Below are 16887 nucleotides of genomic sequence, written 5' to 3'. Positions count from 1 at the left end.
CCTTCCAACTCTAACAGTCTGTGATTCTGCCATTCAGGCTCCCCGGGCAGCCTGTTCCAGTGCCTCAGCACCCTCACAGTAAAGATTTTTTTCCGTAACATCTAAGCTGAATTGTCCTGGTGCCGCTGTGGTAAAGCCGCCTGGCGCCCCGGCTCGGCCAAGAGCTGCCTGTGCCCGGCTAGAGCGCCCTTGCCATGGGCACACGTAGGGCCGGGCGCGGGCTGAGTTACACCCGGACACCCCGGGGCTCTGCCGGGGCTCTGGCCGGCGCTGTGACCGCCCGAGCACCCCCGCCCTCTCCTGCCGGTGTCCCAGCAGGCAGGGCCTGCCACACACAGGGAAGTCTCACATCCTCGCTGATCCCGGCAGGCAGCAGCGCTGAAGGCGGGAAACGCCGCTTTTCCCGCGCAGCCCGTGAGGCGATCCCGGCGGGAGCGCCCCTGCCACAGGCCCTTCCTCACAGCTCCTCAAAACCTCTCAGCTGCCGCACGAATCCCTCGCCCCGCCTTGGGAGGGCTCCCCCGCGGGGCTTGGAGCGAGGCTTCCCTGTGGCACTGCCCTGCGTCGCTGCCGGGTGGGCGGAGAGCACAGGGAGCAGTGCCTTCCCCTTCTCTCGGGGGGCTCCGTCACCAATCCAGCATCCCGTTTCCCTGCAGTTTAGGCTGAGGTAAAATATGTTTCCTTTGCTCTGGTCTCAGATGTGTCCGATGGCTTTGTCTGTATTTCAGGCCCCACATCCCCATATCACATCCATGCGCAGCTTGCGTGCCTCAGCAGCAATAGCCCCATGGACACACTCAGGCGTGATTATAGGCTGGATTTGTGGGAGGATTTTTTGTAGCATAAAACTTCCCCAGTATGACCTGTCACCTTTCCTCAGAGCTTAACCTCTGCACTCTGAGCCTGAGTGCAGGACAGCTTTGTACTTCATGGAATGTCACCACCATCTTCAGATCCTGCCTCAACTTTCAGTCAGCCTGACTTTAAGTAAGAGTAGCTGCTCTCCCTCAGATTGGTGTTGTTCCCAGCTTTGATAAAGAAGTTCTTCATTGCGATTCCAGGTTGTTACTGAAAATTGCAAACAGTGCTGCCGAGCTCTGGGATTTCGTCGCCTGTTCAGGCAGAACAGACAGGGATGGCCATTCCCTGGCTGATGTTCCTTTCAAGTTCACGTGCTGTGATTATTGGCACGTAAAGGTTCCATTTCTCCCACACACGTAAAGTCCCCTCGAACAGAGGGCGGTTGTGTTCATTTCCCGTGATTTATATCCAGTAGCTCTTTCTTAACTGGCAGCTCTGTGTTAACTGCTGCTTTTCTCTTTACCCTCTCCCCTGAAGGGAGAAGTCTTTTGCAAGCACTCTGTCCCATTAGCTTTTAAGATGTCTGAGAAGATTTAACTTAGGCGTAATACAGCAAATTGTTCCCACAGGGGAGTCATCCTCAAGCAGCAAGCAGGGCACTGGAGCATTGCAGCATGTGTTTTACAACATCTCTGCCACAAAAAACCCCAATGGCTTTCTTTTCCATGGTTGCAAAAAGACAAATTTTTTTAATTTTTTTTTTAATTGAACTTTCCCTTGAGCTGTACCTTTTGGAATTCTCTGATGAAGTGATAGTCTTGGCTGGCATTTAAAAAAAACCCCTGCTTTTTGTGACTGCTGAAAAACATTGAAATGTGTTTTCCTGTAAGGGTAAGAAATAAGAAAGCATTATTTTCCTTTAAATGACAGTTATAAAACACTCACCTTGTGATTTTTCTTGGATATGACAGAGGTTAATCTGTTTAAAGTGTTACACTGTAAAGAAAGCAAAGGAAAATCAGAACAGCAAAATTATCTTTGACATTGTTCCTCAAAATATTATTCCAGTTCATAATTGTTTTATCAGAATTTACAAAATTGCTTTTCTGCTGGATACCTGGTGAGTTCATAAAATTTGGGATCAAAATTTTTATTGCTGTCCTCACTGTGTTGGTGAAACCATTTCCTGAAATTGTTTTAGAATTTGGAGACGGGAGAAATATTAAACCTTTTAATATAAAAAACAGCTTTTTCTGATGTGCAGTGTTCATTTCTGGCTTTCTAACTACCTGTCTTTCTTTAAAAGACTTTGATTGAAAAAGGTGATACAGTTAAAAGGTGTATTTTTCTTCAAGTAATGAAATGTTAGATGTATTTTTTGTCATGAATATTCTGCCTCATTACACTGGCTCTGGCCTGTGCCGCAGGGCAAAGGAGCACACCACAGGCACTCAACAAGATGGGTAATATGAATTCATGTTATTCCCATTCACATGTAATTTGTTAGTACTGCATCAAAGAATCATATTCTTAGTCTGAAATTCTGGTTCTTTGGGTTCTTGTCGGTGGTTTTTAGGAAGTTCCAAAAATGACAGAGTTCCATTGCATGTGCTCAGTTAATATGGAAAGGATCATACATGTCCTCTGTATTCTTTTGTACTTGTCTTTACTCTGAATATTTTGGCTCTTGCAAATAATTATATTTTCAAGTATAATGCATTATGTATACAAAAAGGATATTCAGCTGTTTTAGCTGACCAAATTATATTTTCTCTATATTCTTAATCAAAAGAGAATTGATTATTCATTTACCTAATAACATATAAAGTTGTGTAAACAAACACCTGCCTTACAAAAAAATTTTTTTTTAAGACCCAGCTGCTGCTTGGGGGCAATCAACAACATACCATGAATAGCACCAGACACCAGCTTCTGTTCTTTGTCAGTCTGCCTGAACTGCAAAAACTCTGTGCTGCTACAGTAACACTGAATTCTCAGATACCAGAAACTGAGACAAGGAGTACACAGATAAAGACTTGCAGGTAAAGAGTTTGGAGGGCTATTATTTCCAGAAGCTGCTAGTGGTTGTTATTCAAATATTTTATTAGCCATATTAGAATTAACTGTAATAAAACCAGCAAAATTCTTATCAGTGGCAAACAGTACAAAATTGTTTAAAATAGCTTTTTTTTTTTCTTGGGCAGGTGACTTGCTTTCTATTGGGGAACAAAAACAAAATTTCTATTGTGTTTTAAATTTCACAGGCTAAAACTAAAAATTATGCAAATTAATATACTTCAAATTAATAAATTGATAAAATTAATCTGTGTTTACTTGCAAAGCTGGGATGCTTCATGTAGTTGAGTCTAAGTGAAAAGACTATTTGGAAAGCAGATGTAGACTCCTTAGCATTCACCAAGCATTATGTTATTCCCTTTAAAAGAAAGGGGAGAAATGAAAAATTCTGCCAAAAGGAACATTTTTGGAGAGCTCCATTTGTGTGCCAAAGCCCTGTAATCTTTGTCTTAGACCACTGTGGGTCATCTCGAGCAAGTAACTTGGACTAATCCAATTTATTCTACTGAACCAATGGAAACTGATTAAAAGTGGAATGTATTGTGTTTGCAAAAGGCAAGGAAAATAAATTTAAGCTGAGGAAATAACATTTTAAATTTCTTTCTCATATTTTTTCATAGACAATTATTATTCCTGTATCAAGAGATCCTTTCTGCACCTGTTATGGGGACCCTGAATCAAATTTCGGTGGTGATGGCGGTCAGTATCACTGTGTAAATAATATCTGTAGTTACAGCCTGCTCTGCAGATGAGCAGAGTGCACCTCACTCAAAAGAGAGAAGAAGCCCTATGTTTTATTGAGGTAAAATAATAATTTGACAGAGTTTGATGGGTCTGGTGGAATTCAGCAAAGTTTTAACAGTGTTCTGACAAGGTTCAGGAAGTTTGATGCCAAGGTTTATCTTAATAATTACACATGGTAGAACCATGAAAAGGAAATCTGAGTTAGAATGACTCAGAGAGAGACCGGAGGTGCAAAGGGTAGAGGGCCCTCGTGTGGAGACATGAGGTTCAGAGGGATCCCTTTTTGGAATTCCTTCTTGGAGCCTTTGTGTGGCTGTACCCAATCTTTGTCTCAGACTTGGTCAGCACTTCCTGCCTAATGGAATTATCCCTGCAGTGTTTATAGTATCTGAGTAGCTGCATGGATTAGTAATTCTTCGTGGCATGAATTCAGCATGCTTTCAGTCACTTACTGCAGATCACAGGTAAGGGGTCTCTTGACCTTTTGTAAGGAAGATTCTCTTAATTTCCAGTATGGAATCTCTAAACTTGAGAGGAGTCCCTGCTCAAACCTGCCATGCAGGCCAGCTGTTGTACAGTCTGGTGTTCAGGGAGTGCTCAGATTGAGCCTATCCTGATTTTAATATTTAAAGGGTGAAGTAGTGGGCTCCTAATCAATGGTATAGGCAAGACATGTGTGTTTGATTTAGTGCTGACAGCTCTTTCTGTACTTTGGTTATCTTGTACTTTCGGGTTTCGGAAACACCTTTTGAAATATTTTTCAAGACGCCTTCACTCCCTTGTAGATGAGCCAGGGACTTTCCAGCTGGCAAGTTCATCCCAAGGATGTGAGCCTTGTTGCTTCTTGGTCAGTCTGAACCAAAGTATGGCTAGGGGTCGATTGTATTTGTCACACATACATGTTTCTGTAAGTGTTTTGTTTGAGGATCAAGGATAAGTAAAAATATTTCATTTAAAACAGGCTTCTCTCTTTGTTCATTAGTGGTGTAGGACAGCTTAAGTCCTTTATTTTTTTTATGAAATGGCTTTTTCAGATGGTGAACCAATCTGTGGGATGAAATGGACTCAGTTGGTGGATTGTTACCCAATTCACAGAGAGATAAGCAGGTGCAGAGTTCTGCAGCTTTGTTTTGGGCAGTCTTTGGCTCACTTGTCTTGCTTATGACTGTATCTTTAGCTAGAAATGAGATTACATTATGACAAATGCCTGAGCTTGTTTCAGTTTTCTCCTTTAAAACACAGGATAAAGCATTTGCTTAACTCTTCCCTTGCATGATTTTCAAAGGCAAAGTCACTGTTGTACCAGAATTTAATTTATGCTTACTACCAAACCCTTGATATATTTTTTTATTGTTACTTTTAGATACCATTTTACGAGTCAGGAATATGTCAAGCCTATGTAGAGAGACACGGAGCTACTGTAAGTGCTGAAATATGAGACAGTTCTCTAGGCTGTTACACTTGTCTGCAATTGCTGTTGGCAGAGATAACCCCTCCTGCTAAAGGGAGTTACTAAGGTCTGCCCCACAGACAAATGTGTCCTGTGAATGGGGGCATGGTAAATATGTTTTGTCAGGCTCAATAGCTTTTAGAAGTTTGTGAGCAATACCTCCAGATTTCTCTGCTGCAGTGGCATCCTGCTCCTGCTCAGAGGCATTGGGGACTGACCTTGAGACAACGTTTGGGCCACAGAGCTGCAGCTCTCCTGCTGGTGTCGTGCCCTTCATTCAGTGGGAATGTTCAAGCAGCTGAACTGTCTCCCCATTCACCTTTGGGTGTACCCAGTGTGCACAGGACAGTCTCAGGGAAACAAAACAAAAGCATAGAGAAGAAATAGAACCCCTGAGCTTAACAGCTGATATATTTTTAGGCCATTGTGCATGTGATTTACAATCTTCTAGTATGCAACATCTATGGGGTTTATGAATGTACGTGTGGATGCACTACAATTGGTGAGTCAGAAGACTGATTGTAACCAAAGCCAGTAGCTCTCATAATTCATTTGTGCAGCCAGCTGGGTGTATCTTCATTTGTTCCAAGAAGTGCAAATGCATATGCAGATTAGTAAGACATACGCTGTTCAAATATGCTTACCTTACAGAACTGCTTCATGTTGATATGTGTGGGTGATCTGTCATTGTTAGGTTTCCCAACACCAAGCAGTTCCGTGCAGGATTCTTTAGAAACATCCCTCTGGAGGTGTATTACTTAACTCCTTTTAGCCTGCTGTAGTTAGTTTCTTGTCTAATGCTGATGGTCAAGAGAAAGCTCTTCAGGACAGGCAGGAAAGCAGAGCTGTTGGGTAAGCAAAGCTGCATTTATCTGCTGTGATTGCCAGAAAATGTCCTGGTGGTGACTCTGACAGCAGAAGTAATGTCAGCTTTGGATGTTGTGCCTATTGCCTGGAGGGAGTTGCATATCTAGTAAAGTACTCCAGAGGGTTCAGTTAATCTTTTCCCCAGGTCTATTACCCGCCCTGTGAAAGCATTCTAGGAACTGTTGTGCATCTCACGTTAATGAAATCCAAATGCCTACATCAAATACTGTGCTACCTTCCACTTGAAGCAAAGTAGATGAAAGATAAACATGTGTGGCACTTACTAGGATTTGGCTCCAAGATGAAGCAGCAGTATGTTTGCTAAAGTTTTGACTGAGGCCTTTAAAAAAATCTGTTAAATTATTAAAAATGTATGTTTCTTTTTGTCAATGTTGTTGTTAGCTGGAAGCACCACAAACAGTTACTCCAGCCCTTCTCCAAACCTGTCTCTCCTACACACTTACAGCCAGGCTTGCACCCAGATGGAACAAGGCTGGTCACCTCTTGGTGCAAGGTATTTGACTCACTTGGGTCAGGGATCAAGCATTTAGTTTCCAGTTCTTTATTGTAGTATTTATTTTCCATCATTTAAATTCCATAATTATTTCATTCATTGTAATAAATTGTTTCATTCCTTTATCCTATTACTTTTTTTTCTTTATTTGCATTTTTATTGTTTTGTTATCCAAGTTCAATGACAAAAGTTAATGTTCTGAATGGACATTCCATTCACCTTTTCATTTTCTTCCTTATCTTTGTGATGGATCAAATAAGTATGTCAACTGAATGCAGCATACCACATGAAACCAAATATTGTTGGAAGCAGAGTTAGGAGGAAAAAGTGGTGTACAGATTGCTGCCCACTAATATAGCTTTACCTATCTCTCTTTCTTATAGATGTTAATGAATCAGTGAAAAGTTAATTGATATAGGGGATTTTATCTCCTTAAAAGGAACACACTTTCAGCATTTGTGATAGACACAAATAAAGCTGTGTGATTTCTCCTTTTCTTTTTTTTCACATAAAGACTTTAGACATATGGTTTAGAAAATAATGTCTGTCTATTCTGTTTATTAAGGGAAAGACTTTTTGTCTCATTCAGGAAGGCAAAATGCTGTTGGTAAGTACAATATTCTGTTAATAGTAAAGTTGAGAGAGCAAGCTAAAGTTAAGCACTTTCATGCTGCCACAATCTTGGTATTACCAGCACAGGGTTTTTGGTTTTCATTCTGAAATAACTTCTGTCAAAACACACTTGGTGGCAGGTAATGTTCTGTCTGTAATAGCTGTCAGCTCAACTGAACCTTTGAAAAATCACTCACAAAGATAATTTTCATACTATTAATCTACAGCCATAGACTGACATTTGTCATTTCAAAGTTATAATTATTGCAGTTAAATGCACTTGCCTTAAATTATGAGTCTTGCAAGTGGTATGAAAGTTCCATAATAATAGATAGGAAAATGGGGAATGGTGACTGTCCAGTATGTACTGTTTGCTGCTCACAAAAATGAAGTCACAAAGCATGCTGGTTAGCTATTGCAAAAATTAAATTAACTTTTATTCCAGTACAAAAGGTAAAGATTACATTTGGCAATATTGGAGCCTAAGTTTGTAGCAGAGATATGTGTTGAAGAACTCAGAGCTGAGTGAAAGTTCTGGAGGTGTGTCCATAAATGCTTGCCTTGCTCAGTCTTTGCTATTGACAGCTCCTGGATGGAAAATACTGTGCTGAATGACTCAGTGCAGCAAATGGTTATATGAACTACATTTGCTTTGTAAATGGGTGTTTGTTTGTCAAGGTTATGAGGATCAAGCACACAGTTGCACAGCCAGACTTGAGTTTCTGAGTTTCTGTATGACACTAATTCATTATTATTTTTATTTTTCACAGTTAAAATGCACCTAATTTAATTTCTGTGCTGAGAAAGTCCAGCCTTTTGATTTTCAATGACTAACAATTACCTTAAATAAATATTTGGGTTAGCTTTCTGCCTAAGAGATGAGCTGTAATTCAAAACAGGGCATTGTGCTTTTTTTTTTTTTTAATTTAGTTATAGACCTCAATGTGTCAGAGAGACAGCTTTGCATCAGCGTGGAGCCTTGCTCAATTCGGCTGCCACCCCCCGAGGTATAAGCCAGTTATATTTTCTACGACTGTGTTTGTTTTATTAATCTTAATCTTCTTTTCTGGTAGGTCACTTCCAGTTAGCATGATGGGGATAGAAGTGCTTATTTCTGATTGCATTGAGACATTAATTATATTCATTGACTATCTGCACAGGTTACAAAAGCATAACATCCATATTGTATCTGTGCTGATGCATTCTAGCAAGAGTTGTGAAACTGAGATTTGAGGCTGAGAGGGTTTTCAAAAAAGCAAACAAAATATAGCAGTGAATTTCACAGTGTCTTTGTGACTCTAGATTTCCTTCTAGCAGTGTTTTCTAGAGAGATTTCAGTCACACTGTAGTACACAGACAGTTTTGAGTAACAATAGAGCAACTACAGGTGAGTTGTCAGCACCATGTTCAAGGTCCCTTTATATGCTTATTATGGAATCTACTTAATTTCTATGCAGCTTCCAAAATATTGGAGCAGCCAGGACTATGCTGCTTGTAATTTCAATTTATACATTGTTTATGAAATCATGGTTGTGGTTGAAAACTTGTTATCCTTTTTGACAGCCATGCCACCTGTGATGAGTGTATCCATACTCACCTGTGGTGATCTATCCATACATGCAGAGCATATTTGTCAGGCTTGCTAGTTTCTTCTAAAATAAATGTTTCTGATTCAAGCTCTTTTTTTGTTGAAATAGAAGAATAGTGTTTCTTATGAGACTGGCTTGGGACAGCATAAATATTAAAGCTATCTATAAGAAACCAGTTCCTCAATTATATAGACCAATGATGGAAAAGATCATTATATTTCTTTATTACCAGTTTGATCCTTTCAATACTTTTCTAAAACAGAAATGGACAGATTTTCTTCTCAGTGAATAAATGCAAACCCTCATAGATAATAGAAAGATAAAATGTTTCTGAAATCTCTGGTTTTGATTGTTCCATGGCAGTCAAATTCTGACATTGTGAACAAGTGTGGTTTTTTTTGACTTCTCAGAGGATGAAACTACATGTCCCATTAATTCTGTTCCTTGGACACTTGCACATGTTTAGGCAAAGTGACACACACAGTTACTAGAATGTCAAGCATAGGTATCTGATTTGAACTTTTTAAAAACATGCACTGAAGTGAGACAGCTCTCAGTTTGAGAAATTCCTTCTATACTCTTATTAAACCATTTTTAATAAAGTTTAAATCTCACTCATTTCAATAAACTTTAAACCTTGCGCTTATATGGCTTGTGGAAGTGTAGGCTCTAACATAAGATAGTGTGCAATTTGATGATGGGAACATCTTCTGAAATAATCCATCTGTGAGAGCTGATGAAAGAATAATAATATATCAAGCTTCAGTGTATTGTGATACACAATTATTTTTCAAATTTTTAAATTTGTACTGCTGTAGAATTATTTGCAAATAAATTTTCTTTTCTGTTTTAAGCTGGGAGATTTTGATATTTCAGCAAACACCGTAAAGCTGTTTGACAGCAATGAAAACACAGTTATTCAGCAACATTCCATATTAAGTAACTGGTGCTATGTTTTGCCAAGGTAGGAATCTGTTCACATTTCAGCAGAAATAAACATTTCTCAGAATGTTTGCCCTACAAATTGTGAATTTGGTGCAAGTGATAAGAACACTTTTGTTTTACAGTCTGTTTTAAAGTCAGGAATTTGTTGTTTTTATTATCTCATTGTTATGGAAAATAAGAAAAATTAATCAACAAATAAATTACACAGTTATATACTATTTTAGTTTTACTAATCTTTGGACTGTTTTTATGGTAAGCAAGAGCATCATTTTTTGAAATACAATTTTAGCAGAAAGTAAATTTAAAGAAAAAGTATTTCCATCTTTGCCATGAAATACCTCTATTTTTACCTAAGATTAAAAGAGAAGCAATGGTGATATTTGCTTTTGTTCTGCATTCACTGCTAGTGAGTGTTGAAGAGAAATGTCACTTGAACTTGTCACTTTATTCTTTACCATACTTCAGGAAATATTGCTATTGTTATGTCATAAACTTTTGAGCTAAAGGTATTAGTCCTCAAAATATAAACATAATCTCTAAATACTTTGAATGCCAAAAATAAGTTGTTTTTTTTTTTTCCCTAAAAAGGCCAGTATATTTTAAACTGTATTTTATGACACCCTTTCTAAGCATCCCATCTTTACTTGTGCACAGCATGAAAATGGGTCAGATCATAAACATCAGCCACATAATTCCTCCGGAATCTCCTTTCCGTTCATATAAGGATTTTCAGATGCACTGGAAGAGTCTGGTAAGAAACACACACAGTGCTTTCATTTTCCCCTCCCTTTTTTGTTTGCCTATTGAGTATGTCCTTGTAATACCTGTTTTTATTTGGTTTATCTAAGTATGGATATATTCTTCCTGAGGATCTTGAAGAGAGAAAAACATACTTGAGTGTTTACTTCAAACCAATAGGGGAAAGGTTCTTCACGTATCCTTTCAGAATGTATTTGTCACATTTCCTCTCCTACACTTCTAGCAAAGCTCTGCTTTTCATTTTTGAGTGTGCCACGCTTCCTTCTTTCATAATTTCACAGTAGTCAGTAGAGAGGTGTTTCAATAGACAAATTGAAACAAAATGTTTAGTCAAGTCTCTGTCCCAGTATTGAATAATAGGAAGTCAAATAGAACAATTTGCTTCATGGCTTCCTATGTGGTAATGCTACTTTAAATGTGATGTAAAAGAAAGTGTGTAAAAGAAAATTAAATTGTGTAAAAATGTGGCCGACAAAGATTGCTTTTAAAGAGATTTTTCTTGCCAGGAAACACTAGACTAAGTGTTAGTTATATTGAGTAATCTTTGCCGTTATAGGTTAGTGTGGTATAATTGTGCTAGAGTCCTGTAACTTTATAAACTTCAGACCCTTAAGGAATTAAGTGCTTTTCTCACCATTTTAAAGAACATTTTGGCAAACTCATGTTTTCTTCTCAACAAAGATGATTAATAATTATAGAAATGTAAAGAAACTTGTTATGTATCCCTGAACACTTATTCAGGTACCCTTTAAGTTGCATCCGAAGTCAGCCAGTGCAGTACTTCCCCAGAACAGATGCAGAAGGTGTAATGAACTCTTTTCTTTCTGACATGAAGAGCAATTTTTCACAGCTGTGTGGATTTCCAGTAAAGATGACAAGTAAAGCACTTTATGCTACAAAGGAACTCTCCAGGGCTTCAGTGCATGTAAGGCTTTCTTTCTAAATGTATTAATGGCACATATTTTTCATTGTATGAAGTGATCTTGATCATAGTCAGAGCACAGTAAGAGCATATAATTATGCTTTTCACAACAAACTATCAGTCCTGTAAAACTTTTAATTACCATGTAAGTAAAAGCAAAAGCTACAGTATTTGCCATTGTAAAGTTGTTACTAACATTATAATACCTTACCATATTATACATTACAATGTATAATACAAATACATTAGAAAATGGACTTGGTGTTAATTGCAATTCTGTAGATTTTTTTTTTACATATCCAGAACTGTCTCAAATCTCTACCATAATAAAAAAAAGACAGTAATAACAAAAGTAATAACAGTAACAGCATTACAATTGTTGCTGTTACAAGAGCATGTAATGACAGGACAAGGAGGAATGGCTTTAAACTGACAGTGGGTAGATTTAGATTAGATATTAGGAAGAAATTTTTGCAGTGAGCAAGGTGAGGCACTGGAACAGGTTGCCCAAAGATGTGGATTCTCCATCTCTGGAAGTGTTTGAGGCCAGGCTGGATGGGGCTTTGAGCAACCTAGTCTGGTCAAAGTTGTCTATGCCCATGGCAGTGGGGCTGGAACTAGATGATCTGTCAGGTCCCTTCCAACCCAAGCCATGATTCATGGTTCTCTTATTATTATTACTAGCAGTAGTAGTAATATTACAATTTATTTAAAAATAAAAAGAGACTGTGTGGACATAAGCATTTTAAAACACTGAAGCTGTAAGGTTTACTCCATGTCTGGTGATATAAAGGAGGCAAGTAATCAAAACTCCTATATTATTTGAGGTTGTGATGAAGGCTAAGGCTCAAATTTCTTTGGTAGTAGTGTGTTAAAGAAGAAATGAAGTAATTAATTCTGAACAAATATTAGTGACAGAAGATGCAGAGGTTCTAAAATACTATAATCCTCTTCCAGAAAGCAATTTCTGTTTATGTCTCTCCAGTGATCAAAGCTAAAATGGGTCCTCTGTGTCATCTGCAGTTTTCATAGACATCCAAACTGTCTTTTGCTCAGAATACAGATGCTCTTAGAAGTCTTAAGAGATGAGGAGCCCTGTCAGTCAAATCCTCTGCAGAACCCTCAAAAGGGGTAGACATTATCCAGCTGGAAAGCACTAAATCAAGATAATTACTGTAATTTAAGTCTCTCTTTCTGAGAAATATGATATTCTAGCATAGATTGTAAACAAAGAACTCGGGCAGGATAAAAAAAACCCCCTTAATTTATAGTGACAACTAGGTATTGTTTTAAAATACAGTCATTCTAATCCAAACCACAAAATTGTATTCTTATATATTGTGATGTGTATTAGGTTAATGCCATATAGTGGATGCATTAGGTGGCACTATCAGATCGCTAAATCCAGGTTATTCAATTTAGCAGCTCTTGATGTGTTGCAGGAAATAAAACCTAAGCATACGAAATTGGACGGTGAGATGGTTTGTGTAGTATCTCTAACGGAGGCTCCTCCAAGAAAACCTGCTTTGCCTGGAATTCCTTCACGGTGCAGTACGGAAAAGAGCCACTGGATGGAGCGTTTGGTCAAAGAGCCAGGAGCGCACAGTTTTCCGAGTAGCAGTGAGAGTCCAGGAGGGGTTAGCATTGGAGCCACAGAGAAATCAACGAGCAATAAGCAATTACCAGGCGTACCAGAGTTACCTGCTGCAAAATCTTTAGGAACACCTGTAAACTCAGCCTTTGAATCCACTCTCCCAAAAGTCAGCAAAATTATACCAATTTTCAAGGGAAAGTTGATGCAAATGAATGGAAGGATCACAAATCAAACCGATAGGAAGAAAAAGGAAAGTGCTGGAAGGCATTCACCAATGAAAAGTGTGGGTGTTTCATCTTCTATGCTGTCTGTGCACAAATCCAGCATAACTCAGGTTTTCAAACACATTCAAAATATGCCAGTCAAAACTCCTACTGACAGCAGCATGCTTCAGGTGAAGAACATGAAGACACACACAAAACATGGCGCACCCATATTCCTATGGAAAACCCAGTCTAGTGGACAAATGGCTGACTCTGATTTTTCTGAAAGCTCAGCTTCACGTGGGAGTCCAAGTGAAGTCAATCACAAAAAGACAAATTCTCCATTCTTTCTTAAGAATGCTGGGCCAGTGCTTCAGAAATCAAACACCAGTCCATGTCTGAATACACATGAATCTTCTACTTCCAGTGCAAGAAAGGGGAAAAAGTTTACAAGTCAAAATCCTACTCAATTTCTTGAGAAACAACACCAGTCAACGGAAGTGCATTTGCAGATTTGTAAATTAGACAGTGAAATGACAAATTCCAGTTTGTCACTGCAACAAACAAAGAGATCAAATAAAGGAGCTGGGTTAAATATTCATGAATCTGTCTTCAAAGATACAGTGTGCATGGCCAAAAGTGAAGAAAACAAAGCAGCATGCCACTCTAAGGACTGTGCTGCTGAGACAACCAGTCACCCTTCCAAACCTAACTTTGAACAGGTAAAGTGAAGAGCAGGGCTCATTCTCACTGCTTCTCACAAATTCAAAAACAACGTTAAGCAATAAAGAGCGTGACTTCCATCATGTTCTACCATCATTCTCAATATAGTTTTCTAAAATTCTACCATAGAACTTCATGTTTTCAGCCACTGCTGCTTTTGTTTTTCTGAAAGGGAAGATGATTTACTGTTTTTTTGTGAAATAAACACTTCTTTAATTTGAGACTTTTATGATGGGGTAATTAGTTTTCCTTTGTTTTAGACAGCTTATCCAGGTCTGTGTGAGGTTAACATGGTGACATTTTTTTGATGTTCAGTCTCTCTCCTCATAAAACCATATTAATGGAATAATTCCTTTCTCATGGAAGGAATCTCAAACCTCATCAATTGTGTAGTGCTGACAGCAGTTGTGTGTAAGGCATTGTGCTGTTAGACAAACATGGAAGTTTTATAAATACAAGTTTAATTACAGTTTCATGAAAATCACAAGTTGCAACAGGAAAAAAATCCCACTGGACATGAGGAAAAAATCCTCAGTGTGAGCACAGCTTGTCAGCTACTAGAACAAGTTGCAGAGGGAGATTTTTGGGTTTGTTAGTCTTCCATATTCTCAGAACTTGACTGAATGGGACCCAAACCAAGATGATCTATCTTTGAAGTTAGCTTTATTTTGGGTAAAAGTTATTATTAGGTGACAGCTAGAAGTACTTTACTACCTAATTTTTCTGTACTTCTCCCTGCATTTTAATTAAATAAATTGTTGAGCTGATTTCAGTGCAATTTTTATAAGGATGATATTCCATATATTGGGTGCATGGATGAAATGTCTTGGGCTTATCACGTTTTTCATCTATGCAATGTAATTTGGTGGGTTATCTCAGATCTGTGTGATGAGGGCACCTTTTGAAAAAGCAGGTAATTTTACAAGTTAGAGATCTTGTTCAAAATGTTGTTGGGTGTTTTTCTAATGAAGGTATAAACTTCTGTGCTTTTAGGTGATTACAGGGAACAAGTATCTGACATGTGAAACCCTGACCTCAAAACCAACTTTGCCAGTCAAGGAGAGCAACATGGAAGGATCTGTAAAGAAAAGTTGTGCCAGAAGAAGACAGGTAAACCCACACACACACATACACTCCTTAATCCTGTCCAGAAGGATGTGAATAAAGGGACAAAAAAATATTTAAACATTTTTAGTATGTTCCAATTAAAATGGGCAGGCTAAGAAATCTTACTGACCTGTCTGGATGAAATTAACCTTAACCCGGATAAAGGTATCTGGGGTATGATGCTGTCACTTGAAGAGTTCATTTCAAATGTTTGTCTCCAGCAAAAGATGCTGCTGAAATGTTTAATGATGTTACTGTTTCTGAAGCAGATTTTCTGATTCTCCAGAAAAGTCCTATCCTGCCCAATATAACTCTGGGCATTCTCAGTGGCTTTGTGAGATTTTCATCTTAAGGACTTGAATTTAGCAACGTTCTGTAGAAACGACTTTTTGTTTTGTTATGCTTTTAAAGCCAAGTACAAGGCAATTCTGGATGTTTTAACTGTAATTAAAGGAACACAGTGTGTGCAGATCAGAAAAGGCCAGTGCAGCAACCCCAGGGGCCTGCTGCAGGAACACTCACACCCCAGAGCTGGAGCTGCTGCAGGGAAAAGAGGAGTCTGTGTGGGAAGCGCCAGCCCAGCTGCTCTGAGCTGGCCCCATCCAAGTGCAGCTGGGAAAGGCCCTTCCACAGGGCCACAACAAGGCAGTGCTTGCAGGGCCAGCACTGCAGTGCTACAGCAGTAGTCGCTCTCACAAAGAGAAAAAGACCAGCAACTTAAAAAAGCTGTTTATAGAAATAACAACCCCAGGGGTCTGGGTATTGAGGGGAGACTTTCACCACAATATGAAATAGAGTCCTTTGCCTGCTGCTGGGAATGGCTCAGACACACTAGGGTTTGTGAGTATGGGAAGCTTGTAATTGCTCTGGCAGCACTGTTGGAATGGGGAAGGGGCACTGCCCTGTCCTAGTCAGGAGTCACAAGTGCCCCATGCACTCCTCACTCTCCAGGCAGGCCGAGAGTAGCACAGGTACCTGCCTGAGCCCTGCCAGCTGCTTTTGGGAAGTGTCAGGAACACAGCAAGTTCTCACTGGCGCCGCAGTGCTGCCGCTGCTGGACTCGAGAGAGGTGGATGCACAACTGTCAGGAAGTTTCATTGGTGTGTCAGGAATAGGAAAGAGACTTATCTGTTAATTGGCATCGGGATGGACTCTCTGATGCTCATTAGGCTGATTCCTCCTGTCCCCAGATTAAAATATGATGGTGCTAATTTGGGACACTGGTAAACACATCTCTGAAGAATCAGCCTTTGTCATTACTGATCATCAGAAATGATAGCTGGTTTTGAAAGTCATGGTTATCAGCATGTAAAGGCTATTTTCAAAGTAGCTGTGGTCCTAATTATTTAGCCATTGTACTTATAAACATACTTCAAGTTATTTATACTGGAAAACAGAAACTTATAATAATTACTTCTTACTCAACTAAGCATTTCACTCAGAAACAGTTTTTTTAGTTGAACTTTTAGCTTAGTTTTGCTGCTTCATTTGCTTTATTGGCTTTTGCCCTTTTCTGTTTTTCTTGGTTTTGTAAGCAGAAGGAAGAAGGTTATTCAAAGTTAAAGAGAGCCAAAAGAAGTAAAACTTGTACTTAAGGTGTTCTGGAGCATTGAAAGAAAACTCTGGGTACGTTTATTAGAAATTTAAAATATTTTCTTTTATTAAAATAATATCATGTCTGTAATAGTTCCTGTGCTTTTGGATCATGATGATATCAGCTGTCTAGAAAAGAATCACTTTAGTATAGAAATGGCTTCTAGAGCAAACTGATGAGGTAACTGAGGTAACTAAATTGCAAAGAAAGCAAGTGTACTTTTTTGTGAAACAAGCAATGTTAAAAAAGGGGCATTTTGTACTTACTAGAACTTAGAGTTTGACATAAATTTGTATTTTGAGTGGCTCATTTTTCTCTCTGTCTAAAATAAGCCTGATTTTTGGGCTTCAAAGCTTCCCTTGAATCTGAGCTGAAGTTAAAACCAAA

General features: G+C 38.8%; 1 protein-coding gene across 1 annotated transcript; it reads left to right on the top strand.

Annotated features, from left to right (window-relative positions):
• Positions 1-2709: 2709 nt before the first annotated feature.
• C1H18orf63 (chromosome 1 C18orf63 homolog) lies at positions 2710-16501 on the top strand. Its single transcript, XM_058023763.1, has 13 exons — positions 2710-2843; positions 3498-3576; positions 4985-5041; positions 6341-6452; positions 7018-7059; positions 7995-8071; positions 9508-9617; positions 10253-10349; positions 10447-10532; positions 11099-11282; positions 12722-13798; positions 14793-14909; positions 16445-16501. The coding sequence occupies exons 1-13, from the start codon at positions 2710-2712 to the stop codon at positions 16499-16501; spliced, it is 2229 nt and encodes a 742-aa protein (XP_057879746.1).
• Positions 16502-16887: the final 386 nt, after the last annotated feature.

This window comes from Melospiza georgiana, chromosome 1 (genome assembly GCF_028018845.1).
Source record: "Melospiza georgiana isolate bMelGeo1 chromosome 1, bMelGeo1.pri, whole genome shotgun sequence".
Lineage (NCBI taxonomy): Eukaryota > Metazoa > Chordata > Aves > Passeriformes > Passerellidae > Melospiza > Melospiza georgiana.
The sequence above is the reverse complement of the archived record's forward strand: the minus strand, read 5'-3'. Positions and strand labels throughout refer to the sequence as shown.